The sequence below is a fragment of the Thunnus thynnus genome, chromosome 1 (genome assembly GCF_963924715.1).
Source record: "Thunnus thynnus chromosome 1, fThuThy2.1, whole genome shotgun sequence".
In the NCBI taxonomy this organism is placed as follows: domain Eukaryota; kingdom Metazoa; phylum Chordata; class Actinopteri; order Scombriformes; family Scombridae; genus Thunnus; species Thunnus thynnus.
In genome coordinates, this window is record NC_089517.1 from 16,742,875 (window position 1) to 16,757,603 (window position 14,729).

General features: G+C 37.9%; 1 protein-coding gene across 1 annotated transcript; it reads right to left on the reverse strand.

Moving 5' to 3' along the window:
* Window positions 1–1,211: 1,211 nt before the first annotated feature.
* dhodh (dihydroorotate dehydrogenase) lies at window positions 1,212–14,697 on the reverse strand. Its single transcript, XM_067587165.1, has 9 exons — window positions 14,583–14,697; window positions 10,099–10,311; window positions 9,796–9,995; window positions 6,577–6,659; window positions 5,587–5,774; window positions 5,024–5,137; window positions 3,620–3,773; window positions 3,365–3,524; window positions 1,212–3,191 (listed from the first exon to the last, which is right to left on the reverse strand). The coding sequence occupies exons 1-9, from the start codon at window positions 14,598–14,600 to the stop codon at window positions 3,041–3,043; spliced, it is 1,281 nt and encodes a 426-aa protein (XP_067443266.1). The 5' UTR covers window positions 14,601–14,697; the 3' UTR covers window positions 1,212–3,040.
* Between the last annotated feature and the right edge of the window lie 32 nt (window positions 14,698–14,729).

Consider the following 14,729-nt stretch of genomic DNA (forward strand, 5'->3'; position numbering starts at 1 on the left):
GCATTCACAGTAACCATCGGCTACCAGAGCGCTCCTAGTTAATCAATAATTAAGGAGGGTATTGTAGTTTTACTCAATGAGGGAAAAAAGTCAAGCCATGTGTAGACTATCTGACCCTTGTCCATTTCCTTTTCCTTACCTAGTCTTCTGGGTCAGTTTTGTTTTGGGTACATGTTTTGCATACAGGTCTTACAAAGGCAGAATGTGTGTTTTATGTTCATTCACTGCTATTTGTTCCTTCTGTTTGTTTCTCTCCTTCTGCAGTCGAGCAAAGTCTAATTCCCTCCTCTTCACTGACTGAATATGTATTAACCAAGACATCTGCTCTCCACAGATTACTTTTATTAGTGCACTGGTTAGACACACTGAGTGAAAAAACAACACTTAAGCTGTAAAAATATTCATAATACTATATGTAATAGTAAATATTTGGGTAATGCTCATTCAAGATGATATATATGTATATATATATATATATATATATATATATATATTTTTTTTTTTTTCCCCTGTTAGCTTTCAGATTGAATCACAGCAAGCACAAATAGCATCTCAGGGACAGATATGTGTTGCCTCCTAGCTATGATCAATGTTATATGAGGAAACTGCACGTCCAAGTAGCAATCAGTTCATAAGTTTTGTCTGTCTGTGAGCCAGGCTTTGCCTTTCCTCCCCCTGTGACACCACATATGGAATACCAGTCTGGACTTGGCCTCAGGAGAGGGAGAAGGAGGCGCTCAGCAGTTCACAGCTGATCCTCACAGTACCGCTGCCTTCACTGGCTATGTCTAATGACCACCGTCTATTCTGGGATTAGCAGGCGGCGTTATGATAGGCTAGGGGGGCATCTCGACGTGTCAATGAGTGAGAAAAATCGAAGAATAACAATAAAAGTGGCAGCCTGCACCAATGTGAGGCTATGATACCACAATACCCGCAGCTAATAAAAGAGGAGAGTGGGAGTTCAACTGAGGGGAAGAGGACTTGAAGGGCTTTCTATATTGCTGCTGGGAACACAGCAAAGTCATCTAGTTCTTTCAAGCCCTGAAATCTTTTAAATGATCTGAACTCTGCTGCGGCTGCTGCTTCAGATGATTAGGAAGGATCAATTAACTACACTCTGTTTAAGCAGAAGAAATTTCTCCTCAGAGGGACTGTGGAAAATGATTTTTGTAATTGTTAAAATAAAACTAGCAGTTCTTCCTACTGAGTAATGTTGTTTGTTCTTTTATTATTTGTACCTTAAAGCATTTTATCCAGTCTGTGTGAATCACTCGCCCTCACACAGGCCATTCTTCACATGCACACAAAAACAAAACTGTTTGCTGAAATGTGGAGACAATATACTGTACAAGTACATTTGCATTCAATACAAGCACATTATTCCAATCCTCCAATATCTCATTACTGCATCTCACAAACTGTGAGGTTTTATAACTGTAATACAATGAGAAAAATGGCAAAGAGAAACTCATCTAACAAGGTACATATTTCTCTCATAATTGCTACAAGGTCTTCTGATGCAGGAATGTGGATGAGTCCAAACAAACAGCCAAGCTGATCTGACGAATGCGAAATGGAGTGACGCACTTGTTATAAGTTTCTTTCTTTTTGATCATGATTTTCAATAAAATTCACAGGATCATCTACACCACATAACTCAGGGATTACACACAGTTTTTGCAATGGCCAAATTCAAAGGAATTTCTCCTTTGGGGACCATGAAAGTGTTAACTATTTAATACTTATCTGCTTTTTGAAATTTGGTAATGTACATGCAGAAACTTTAGTCTGACTTTGACCATAAACCGTTACTACACATTTGATGCCACATCATTCTTGGTCAAACCATTTAAGGTGGTTTCACTTCAATGTCATTAAAAAATAAATACTTTATTTAAATTTGTCATATAAGGACTCCCATTATCCAGAATTCTTTAAAAAGCACCACAATTTTATTTTTGCGATATCAGCAAATGGCAAATGGCTCTCTCATATTCACCACTCTGTATGTGGTCGCTTTAGAGCAAAAGGTACCAAGCAGCTTAGTATTTTTCAGCCCAGCTATTTCTGAACAAAGAGTTCCCGGAATGCTGTTTCTATTCTGAAATAATAAACTTCTCCGAGCGGGAAAGTGAATAAAACCAAGGCCAGAATATTATTTGGGAAACAAAGAAAAGCAGTTAGAAGGAAGGTGTGTGCGTTATAATTTAGGCTGATAACACTCCATATCTTTACGTTAACATCCTACTGGTGCTTTCAACAAAAGAGTCTTACATTACCTTGAACGTTTCAGAGCTATAGGGCATGCTTTAATAGCACACAGAAAAATAAATACGTTGATCCTTTGACTGGCTTACATATGACATGCAGTACCACCTTGAAAATGGCTATACTGCTTAATTATTCGGTTATGACATTTTCAGACGGGCAAAGAATGATACACTAACATTTAGGCATGTTTCAACTTCTGTATTACACAGTTCCTAAAACAATAATGTTGCTGCTTTATCCATACAACACCATACAGTACAGTAGATTATTTTCTTTATATACAACAAAACAGTTTGTATATAGTACCTGTCAAAAGTCTGGACACAACTTCCCATTCACTTCAATGAGAAAGTGTGTCCAAACTCTTGACTGGTACTGTATTATGTATTGGTAATTTGTAAAAACTGGTTTGTGAGGCCAGTGTCTGAAGAGTTTAAGCACTTTGGTGTCAGGATGCACTTGACAAACACTAACTACTGTTACACTGTAACAAATGAAGAACTTCTGAAATAAAGTTACACACAGAACATGAATCCAAGACTGATTATCGTGTACTTCACCATAATTTTCAAGTAAAGGTAGCTGAGATTTGGTGCTTTCAACTTCCCATTCACCAACTCATTTTTATCAGCGTCTGCACTCCTCACCACCAATATTGAAAATATGGTTTTGATCTATCGGTTAAGACCTCATCTCGTCAAAGACGGACGGATTATCACGAACACAGCTTTTATCATAATTCTGGACAGGTTGAGGATCATGTTGTCTAGCTGGAGGAGATGGCAGCTACAGGTGCTGTTAAGCCCTGAGTATCTGTGTTCACCATCTCTTTCAGGAAGCTCCGCTTGTGAGTCGACGCATCTGGTCCCCTGTGATCTGCTCCAACCGCCTCAGATACGCTGCTGAAACCTTGCTCTCTGTGAAAAAAAGGGATGGTAGTAATTGAAAAATATTTGTGTGAGAATTAGAGGACAATCCATTTTTCCACAGTTAAAAAGGAAATTATAAAAACTATTGCTGTAAGTTTCAGATGTTTTAACAAATACGTTATAGCCAACCATAACCATTTCCCATTCATAGTAATACTCACTTCAGAAGTTGTTCCAGTTCCCGCTTTATCTTTGTCACTACGGGCGGACCCTGGTAGGTCAAAGCTGTGTAAAGCTGAACCAGTGATGCACCAGCACGGATTTTCTCCATAGCATCCTGTCCACTGGCTACACCGCCGATCCCAACAATCGTTACTTTACCTATAAAAATCATACAGATACATTTTTTTAAATCTATTGTATTGATTCTCAGGTGATCAGAAATGGACTTAAAATGTTGCTGAGTAAATAAGTACCTTTGGTGAGGTTGTACATCTCTCTTACTGTGCTGGTGGAGAGGTCTTTTAGAGGCTGCCCACTTAGCCCACCAACCTCAGACTTATGTGGATCTTGTAGCATCTCTGGTCTGGACACAGTGGTGTTTGACACCATCAAACCATCTACTCCCAGCTGCAGAACATGCACAGACAAGGGGAAAGGAAGTGAGTGACATACAGTATGTGCCTCCTTCTGATGTATATAAGTGACTATGAGTAAAAGCCATCTGACTTTCATGGACCTCTAATGTGAAGTGTACTGTAACAAAGAGAGAGACTGAGTGCTGTTAAAATATTTTCTTTTTTCCTTAACCTTAATGTCTTTTCCATTAAGGTTTGTCTCCTGCTCGCTCCAATGATCACAAAAACATAGCTGTGTATTTTCTAAAATCAGCCCACTGAAGCAGTAAGGAGGTGATCAGAACAGAGAGGAGGAGACGGACTGAATGTTTTAAATGGTTGATTTTTTCCTTAAACAGCATTTTGATGAGGCTGAAAATTAGTCAATCATAATAGCAAGCATCGTAGTAAAAAGAGTAAGCTGACTGAGGCGGAACTGAGGAGCTGCATAAAGGGCCAGTATGAGATAAATAAGGAGTTTTTTTCCAACTATGAATCATGCAAAGACAATCCGGATATAAATAAGGACCTGGAAATGAGCACTTTGTCCTCTTTAAAATGCTGAGGTAGATCACATAATGACAAAGAGAAGAATAGGAATGAATAGGAATCTGCAAGGGCATTTAAACAAATCATAATATCCAAACTAGTTGCACTACAGCCAACAGTACAGAGCTGGTGGAGAGGCTGAAACAATAAACACCTGTGTGTGTTGGCCAATCATCCACTCTCATCAAACACTAGAAATTTATTCACTGCACTCGCTTTCCAGACATAAAGCGAGTGTGAACACAAATCTCTTGTCTTTGATCATAAAAATGAACATTTTAATTGATGATACTGTTTTTGTGGAGTTGCACTGATTTGGTCAGCAACCTGACTGTCATTCAAGCAAGAAGGAGACTGCAGCTTTGCAAAGGGTGTACGTGTTTTGCATGTGACCATGTGACATGGATGGCAAGGTGGCTCAAGTTGTCATTTCTGAGCAGGAAGGATCTGGGCTTGCTTTCTGACCCTTAATGAGTTTTTTTTTTTTTTTTTACTGTGTAGTTTTTTTGTTTTTGTGTGGTTTTTGATTCAGTTCTTGTGAAGGGATAAACCCATTACAGAACATACAGGAATGAAAAAATAGTGATATCAGAGGGAATTAAATAAATCTAAGGAACAGGGATTAGATAACAATAAAATTAAATTGAGTACAGGATGAAAAAAATCAAATCAAAAGGCACAATTAGGAAAAGACTGCAAGAAACAACTTCCAACCTCGATGACAACATCAGCAATGTCTTGTTTGTCCTGGTCTGTGAGGTCAGGAGCGATCTTTACCAGGACCGGAGGTTTGCGTTCTCCCTGCAGGGCATCGCGCTCCTTCAACACCTGAACAGATCATACGAGAATGTGAGCTATATAGGTGGCGGAGAGAGACACAACCATTAAAGAACATAAATAGGATGTAAAGGTACCTATACAGCATTTAAGATGTAGAATCTTAGGAATGGAAAGGATTAAAATTTAGCTTATGAGCTGATGGGTGATGGACTCAAAGACAAAAATATGTAATGATTTAATTTAAACTGATATATGTGGCCCTAGCTGTTCAAAAAATGGAAAAGTGAATTATGTGTGCACTGATGATTCAGAGGAAGACTGTCAGCCAGCTGGGCCTGCCTGAGATTTAAATAATTTAAATTCAAGTTCAATTATTTTTCAGGATCACAGGCTGTTCAATGAGGCCAAACAATGAATTTTCATTGTGTTTAAATTTTTCTCACTGGTTGGGGAACCCTCCCGGCAAGTTAATCTAATGGATATTTGGACGGTCATACCGTATGCAGGAGCTGGCGGAGCTCAGCCTTTCCCTGTAGATCCCGGAGACCTGGCGTATTAGGACTGCTGACGTTGACCACCAGGTAGTCAGCCAGCGGGCCCAGTACTTTCACTCCCTCCAAGTAATCCGCCCCTGCATCCTGGGACAGCTTGTTCTTCCCCAGGTTGATGCCCAGGGGAAGGCCAGCTATAAACACAGACATGAGCACGTATGCAAACACACACACACACACACACACAAACACACACACACACACACACACACACACACACACACACACACACACACACACACACACACACACACACACACACAGAAATACAAATAGGAAAGTTCAGACAAACACAAGCTGCATCATCAGACTCGTGACTCAACTGGGGCAGAGGCTGCTGATGTGGTAAATGAGCTGTAAGCAGGTATGGATCAGACGTGAAACAAGGACAGGTCAAGATCATTATAAAATAATAGAATAGAACAGAAAAGAATATTTTTACATGTATTTAATAACATACACAATTAAGTAATCGGCTTCCCCATAACAAAGTAATTAACCTGTTGTCAGAATAGTGACTGCTAATGCCCAATGTGAATATTTTCTGTATATTGATTTTTTTTGTGATTTATATGCCACTAATGCCGTACCCCACTATCTGCAGGTGCACGTACACGCACACACACCTCCATGATATCTAACTACAACAAGGACCACAATGGAAATAAGTTCTATTTTTACTTCTTTGTGTTATCCTTGATGCTCTTTTAATTGTACATGGTGTTGCAACCATGTAATCTGTCCTTTTGTGAATTGTCAAACAAATAAACTAAACAAAAATCCTAAAACCAGAATATAATAAATGTGCACACAACAGATTTATATCACACTTCCTGTTGTAATGAAACAGAAATTTTAATATAATTTCGAGCTGATTTACTGATTATTTTTTGTACTGGAAGTTACAGTTACAGAACATTACGAGTGCCTGCTAACCTTTACTGTGCTCTTGTTGTGCTGCTTCCCTGGCCTTCAGCCTCTGCTGTGCTTCTACCAAACCGCAGCTGTTGAATCCATATCTGGACAAGAAAGAGCACACACACACACACACACACACACACACACACACACATACAATAAGTTTAACAAGTTTTACAACTTATTTAAAGATCAACTTATGAAAAATACAACTCTAACAACACACTAATAAAACAACGTACTATAAAACGGATCATTTCTTATGGGGCAGCTTCTTCTAACATATTTTTCTTTAATTGCCTCATCTTCAGCCATCAGGGCATTTTCCAAGGGTCTGTTATGACTATGACTCAAATTCTCATGTTACAATTATGTCATTTTAATGAGATATTTCTTGTAAAAACATACAAAAGGAGGAATAGTCTTTGCACATCTATAAACTGACAGGTGTGCAGGAGAAAAAGCAATAGTACAAAACAAAAAATAGATCGCCGCACTCTGTCAGCGCTAATGGTATCAGACATTTCATGTGAAATGCCTGATGAAGGACGCATGACCGTAACGCAGCTATTTAATAAATCTATCATAAGTGTTGGCACAGGCGGTGTGCAGTAGTCTATTTTTTGTTTTGTACATGCACACAAAGTTTCCTGTTCTGACAAACTTTCTAATTAAAAAAAGAAACTTAACATAATGAGATTCAGTGGGATATTTTTTTCACTAAGACAGCTTTGTTTTAATTAAACACTCTATATACTGCATATATACTGTAAATAATGTTAGAGTTGATCAAATTAAATCTATTTGTTTTGTCCATAGATGTACAAGCAGACTCTCATTTGTTGGTATATCTGCATGATGCTGTGTGTAAATCATATATTACAATTATTCAGACTCTTTGCATTATACATGTTTTCTCTAGTACTGCATCTTAATTATACAGATACAGCCCTGTCTCAAGAGTACATTGTAGAAATACTGTGCTGCTCTACAAAGAAATTACACTATATGGAAATTTAACACTGGGCAACCTTCATATAAATATATCAAGAGAATATGAATTAATTCTAATCTATTTCTTTTCAAAACCAGTGGCAAAACTTCTCTGTTGAATATAGATGTGCATGCATTAATTTAACTCAGTATAACAGAGAGAGAAGAGAGATTTATTTCCTTCATTTAGCTCATTTAAATCTGAGTAAAATGAATCAAAGGAAATGAGATAAACGTATGAACTCAATGCAAATCTCAAACCCACAGTAGGCGGCATAATCTCTTTGAACATACTGAGCAACGTGAAAAAGAAGATTATGACATTACCGTCTCTTGCTCTTGTTTTTCTTCTTGAGGATTTCAACACGAACTAAAACTAATGTGATTCCTTTACTGTTAGATAAATTCAAAAAAACCTCTGTGAGGTGTTACATAAAAGACAGCTTCAGTCACAGAAAATCATGTGAAGAATATGGAAAGATGTCAGTAATTGCTACTCTAAAGCCAGTGGCTCACTAGTATATTCATCATCTATATGATCCACCGAGCTCAAGTTCAATTAAAATTTGTAATTTTTTATGAAATACTTTGTCAACATAAATGTAACATGAGATGCCAAAGAGGCAAATAGCCAAATAGCCATGTGTGGATATGAAACTTTAACAGTAAGATCATGTGAGATTAGTAGTTTAAAAATAAGAAATTACAAAATATGAATGAAAAACATATCAATTCTAATATAAAATATTAAAACTGTATTAAAACACGTTGAAAGAAATAAGTTTTTTTTTTTTCCTATTTTCATGTCAAATCACTGCAATACCTTACAAATCAACAGCACCACAAACTAGAGCTGCAACAATTATTCGATCGACAGAAAATTCATCTGCAACTATTTTGATAATTGATTAATTGTTTTTAAAGCTGAAGTGCGTTTTGTCTCCCCCTTCTGGCAGTGGAAGTAAAGGGGGGCGTTCCGCTGTGACTGCATGAGTACAAAGATGTTACTAGGACGAGGTGAGGACATTTCTCTTCTTTTGATAACTTTAAACGTAAAGTCAGACTTTGCTGTCGGCTTCCTGACTCATTTTAAAAAAGACGAGAGAAAAAGAGAGAGAGCAGCTGTGGTCGAGTGAGCTAGAGAGTGAATGAAGAGAGGGAGCAGTGGTAGCGAGACAGCTGGTGAATCAGATCAATAAAACATATTCTGATTGTTTCACAGCAGTTACGTTCTAGAGCACAAACACGCCCACACACCTCTGCTCAACCCTGCAGGAGTGCACGGCAAAGCCTGATTTGGTCTGTATACAGCCTTACACAGATGTGTAGCACGCTCTCATTCACACCCTGAATGACAGGCACACAGAGAGGGCTGGAAAATACAGATATAATTTAACGACCCACCAGCATTTGTCCCAGTATGCCAGATGGCCAGTACATACTGGCTGGAACCTACTGTTGCGACTGTGAAACAGTGGATAAATTGTTTTGAGCGTCACACAAACCCCCATGAAATGACTCGTTTCACATCAGAATTTGATCCATTCAGTCCAATAACATGTGGAAAGTCTAGAAGAGCCGCACGATTAATGGTCAAACGGCCAGCGCAGGAATGTTGCCCCTGACATGAGATTTAAAAACTCCTTACTGTGAAATACAGAGAGATTTAGGCTTAATCAGCATTGTGTTAACTTGTTTGGCGAGGGCTTGAATATAATTTATAATTTATATTTAGAAGTTCCGCACCGCAGATTTAAGCAGAGATGCGAAACATTTGCTGTTGCAAAGATTTGCTACTTTTCTCTGTTTTACATGATTGTACACTGAATATCTTTGAGTTGTCTGTTGGTCAGACAAAACAAGACATTTGAAGATGTCACCTTGGGCTGCGGGAAATTATAACGTCATTTCTCACTGTTACCGGACATTTTATAGAGTGAACGAATAATCGAGAAAGTAATCAGCAGATTAATTGATAGTGAAAAGTATTGATAGTTGCAGCCCTATCACAAACTACATTTTCCAACATGAGCGTAAGGAAGAATCGATACCTCTCTAAAATAGTTTCAAAAAATGTAACATTATAACCTTGATTAAGGTTCTTTGGGTGCATCTTGATATCTGAAAAACCTCTGATATTATTTTAACAATACTGCCCTTCCCTACATGTTACTGTCCATTCAGTTGATCATTATCTGTTCTTTTCTGTTTGAGTGACATTAGCGTAGCGTATTCAAAACCAACCTGTTAATAACTGCATGATCTGGAATGAGTCGAAACACGCGTGGTTTGGGATTCCCCTCCTGCGGCTTGGGAGTGATCGTCCCAACTTCAACAAAGCCAAAACCCACTTTGTACAAGCCGTCTACTGCCTCTCCGTGCTTATCGAAGCCTGCAGCAATCCCAATAGGGTTTTTGAACTTTAACCCCAGAGCATTCACTTCCTGTGGATACACAAAACAACCATAACACAGTCTTACAGTGTCTCAGATCACTCTGATGTCAGTGTAAAACGACACTGAGGAGACAGTATGGAGACATGCTTACCAATGACGCTGGGTCCTGGTAGCGGTTCAGAGGAACCAAACCCAGACCTATCATCTTCACCGCCAACACATGCGCTGTCTCTGCCCCCACGATCCTCTGCAGCAGGGGCATCAGTTGGTTGGCATAGAAACGCTCATCTCCAACGACAGTGAGGTAGGAGGCAAACAGAAGGCTACCTGAGCTGATAACCTTCACTGCTTCTTTTAACTGCTTCTGTTGATAAACCAGAAAAAAAAACCCCACATAAAACTGCATCTTTAAAGGACTGACATCATGCATTCGTTACTGTAAACAGACTGGTTATAGTTCACTAAAAGCATTTAGAAGGTTTACAGTGATCTAATTTCATTTCCCTTGAGTTTGTTTACTGTATTTTCTCAATAATCAGGTTAATAAATAAAATAATGTGTTGCAGTATATAGGAAAATAGCTCATGGTCATCACAGGATACAAAAAGAAAAATGTTCCTTTTTCATGTTTTGCCTTGTCATAGCAGGAAAGGCACAGGTTTAATTATTAACATTAATAATGGTGGTATTCCATCTAAATAGGACGTTTCGAGGGTCCCGATAATGACGTGTTATCTGAATGAGTGGAAGTGCTACAGGGAGAACATTGTAACTGAGTCATCATTAAGAAGACTGTGGTTGTGTTTTTAAGTTAACAAGGTCACAGACTCTATCACTGTCACTTGTCCTGTTACTTGAAGGGTTAACTGAAGACAGGAGATGTTGTCAGGCTCAGAAACAACATGTTACTGTCATTTTCACCAATCTAGATGTATTAATTTGGTTGTTTTTACACCAGTTATTAATTCAATGCAGTTAAAGGCCATGCTGTGCTGATGATTTATGCTAGCTGAGTAATTGAACCTCTTTGCAGAGCCTAATGATGTGTTGGAAGGTCAGGTTATTCCTTTTTTTTTGAATGCATGACGGTCAGTGATCTCAGAAAACTCTAAGCTTGGGTCCACCTAACTCTGACTTTAGAATGAGGTCTAAATCATTCATAACTAGAAAATGCAATTTCTGTAGAAATTGCGTGTGATTGCTGAAACCTGATTTAGATTGCATTACTGGACGCTGAACACTATTGAAAAATCTACTAAGATTAAAATCAACAACAGGCAGAATTGAACCTACACCCTCATGTTTGTAAGACTGACATGCTATGCACTGAGCTAACATGTCACACAGCAATACTAGGCCAGATTCTGGTGTTTAGTCTGTCAATTGCATGAAATTTATGAGTAGCAGTCTCATTAAGCAGATTGGCATCACCTGGACTCCTTCATCCTTCAACTCTACTGATTTCTGCCGTAAGCGGGGCTCGAACTCACAACCTTTAGATCTAAAAGGAGTTCAGAAGTGACATGAGCTTAAACCACTGGACTACTCACACATGCTGTGTCACAAAGGAAAAGATGTGTTTAACAAGCATATCTATCCACATTTTAGGTAATAATGTTAAAGTAAGCTAGAGTGGAATTGAATTATGGTAGAGGATAAAGATGTGAAGCAACTTTGTGCATGGGAGCAATATTATGAGGAGCACTGCAGTGAGCGGGTATCGAACACACAACCTTGTCATCTAAGATGAAGCTGATCAGGAGAACAGTGTTCTAAACCACTGAGCCAACAGACATTCACAAAAATGAGAGGGAAAAAAACTTCCTTTTTGATGATGAAAATGTATTTGTCTCAAACTAGAGCTTGAAGCCCAGAGATTTGTACATTATTAGTGAAAGCAAGACTAGTTTAACATGAGAATGAATGATATGTGTAAAAAGTGTTTGAAGGAAGAGAGAATCTGTAAGTTTAAGAAACCAGAGTGAGAGGAGACACACATCCTGCAGACTGTATTGCAGTCAATGAGAACAGGACAGGGACTCTCTATCAATTAAGGTTCAGATCTCAAAAACTATAAGTCCTATGTGAAATGTATTTACATTTTGAGAGAGAGGAGGCTTGTGGCAACATATTGAGGCAAGATATGTGCTTGAGGAGCTAAAACTGTGGAAGTGATAGCTGTTTAGAATTTTTTTTTCTGGTCTAAAATTACCTGTGCTCTCCACTGTGTCTGATCACATGACACACTGGTGAGACACTGGTGGTAAAGTCTGCAAAACTCCTGACTTTGGGCTTAAATTGCTGAAAAACTACAAAAGATATCACTAAACAATCTGATAACTTTGAAAGTTAAAAGTTTTGTTAACATTTTACAGTTTGAAAGGTGTCTGTACGATAAGGGACTTCCGAGCAGTTGAGTGTCAAAGTGAGAAAGGTTCCAACTCAGTTGGACGGTTCGTCCCATAGACTGCCATTAGGCTATAAATTTCAATGTTTTAAAAAATTATATAAAATCGCTGAAACATGTCACATTTCAGAAAAATACAAGCACACATCTGCTGAATGAGCTGCACAGATTGATGTTTGAATGGTTTTTATAGCACAAATTATGCAGCAGTTGAAATGCGGCAAAAACGTACGGAAGACGGAAAAATACTGCTTTCAGCAATCACACAATAATTGTAGACACCTGCATGGGTGGCCCATGATTGGACAGGAACTGTGATATTGTATTTAAGTCTAAGAAAGTATTTAAAAAACAATGCCAAATTTATGGGACTCTAAAAATCACATTTCTTGATGAATCAATTAATCTACAGTGGGAAGTGAGCATTTGAATTTTTTTGTGTGAATTTCTCCGGCTTTATATGACATGTTTAAATCAGATCTGTACAGTAGGATAATGATTACTTATTAAATTTAGGGATGTTTTACGTGTTGTACGGTCTATGAAATGTTAAAAAATAATAAAAAAATTGTATTCACAATTTCTCAGTACCACGATGATGTCTTCAATTTGCTTATTTTTTTCTGAGTAAGAGTCCAAAACCTAAAAGATCCTCTCCAGGCATGTTTTAAGATGAATATAAAATACTGCACTTTGAATAATAATTAGTGTTTAATATGTTTTTTCACAAAAAAGTTAACAATTTGACTGCAATGAGTTACATACAAAGGACATGTCAAACAAAACAGACCAAAAGTCTTAGGCCCTGTTTACACCTGGTATTAACATGCGTCTCGATGATCCGATCACAAGTGGACAGCTTTAAGTAGGTAGCTTGTTTTGAATGAAAAGTTTGCTGTTCGTGTATGTGATGTATACTGAAAAAAAATCACTTCCATCTTCTTTACTGTCTTAACAGTATCAGCTGGCAGTTTGATATGCGATGAGTTAACTTTACATATTAACTACCTTAATGAGTATTAAGTCACTAGCTAACAGTGCTGGAAGAAGTACTCAGATCCTTTACTTAAGTAAAAGTACCAATACAGCAATGTTAAAATACTCCATTACAAGTAAAGATCCTGCATGAAAAATCCTACTTAGGTAAAAGTACATAAGTATTAGCAGCAAAAAGTAGTTAAAGTATTGCAGTAAAAGTAGTGGTTTGGTCCTTCTGACTGATATATTATTATATATGACATCATTAGATGATAAAACTGAAGTATCAGTGTGTAAGCAGCATGTTACTGTTGTAGCTGCTGGAGGTGGAGCTAGTTTGAACTACTTTATATACAGTTTGTTTAGTCCAGTGGTTCCCAACCTAGGGGTCGGACCCCTCCAAATCACCAGATAAATCTGACGGGTAGTGAGATGATTAATGGGAGAAGAAAGAAGAAAAAACTCAATTCTGATACACAAATCTGTTTTGAGTTTTTGGACTTTTTCTCTAATCTTTGATTTTTGGTGAAATAGTGGATCACATGAACATTTATTGAAATGAAACCATGTGAGATGTTTAGAGGGAAAAAATCACTATTTGGTGGAGAAGTTAACAACTCAGACATCTGAAATGTGACCCCCACACTGCTTTTTGTACCATGTCAAAAGCCAAAAAGGTTGGAAAACACTGGTGGCATTTTTAACAATGTGTTGTATTTTAAAAGCTTGTTATATTATCCATTGTGTCAAATCTTCATCTGAAAAGTAACTAAAGCTGTCAAATAAATGTAGTGGAGTAGAAAGTACAATAATACCCCCTGAGATGTAGTGGAGTAGAAGGTACAATATTTCCCTCTGAAATGTAGTGGAGTGAAGTATAAAGTAGCATCAAATGGTAGTACCTAAAATCTCTACTCAAGTAAGTTACTTGAGTAAATGTACTTGGTTACTTTCCACCACTGGATATGTGATGGGTTACCGTTAACTTACATATTAGCTATTGAGCTGTTTGTAGAAGATAATTCAGCTAGTGACTCTCTAATATAATAACACCATATAGTAACAAAAGATCATTGTTTTACATCTAAAGCAAACAGCTAGAACACTACAGCATGCGTTCCTGTTTCTGATGCAAAAACAGAAACTTCCAGTGTTTCCTGGTTCAACGTTACTTTTAAACACAACTCCGTGGCGACATTTCACATCATGACACACAAATGCAAGGAGAAAAGATTGTCTCTTTAGTTTACCTTCAGAAGTCCCGCCATTGACGCGGTTCTGTCATTGCATTAAAGGACACTGAAAGCGTTTGCTAACATGTTACATGTTACACAAACTCACGCGGTTATAGCTTCCTGTATGTACTCTCGCGATATTTCCGTCACGTGTGGCGTGGA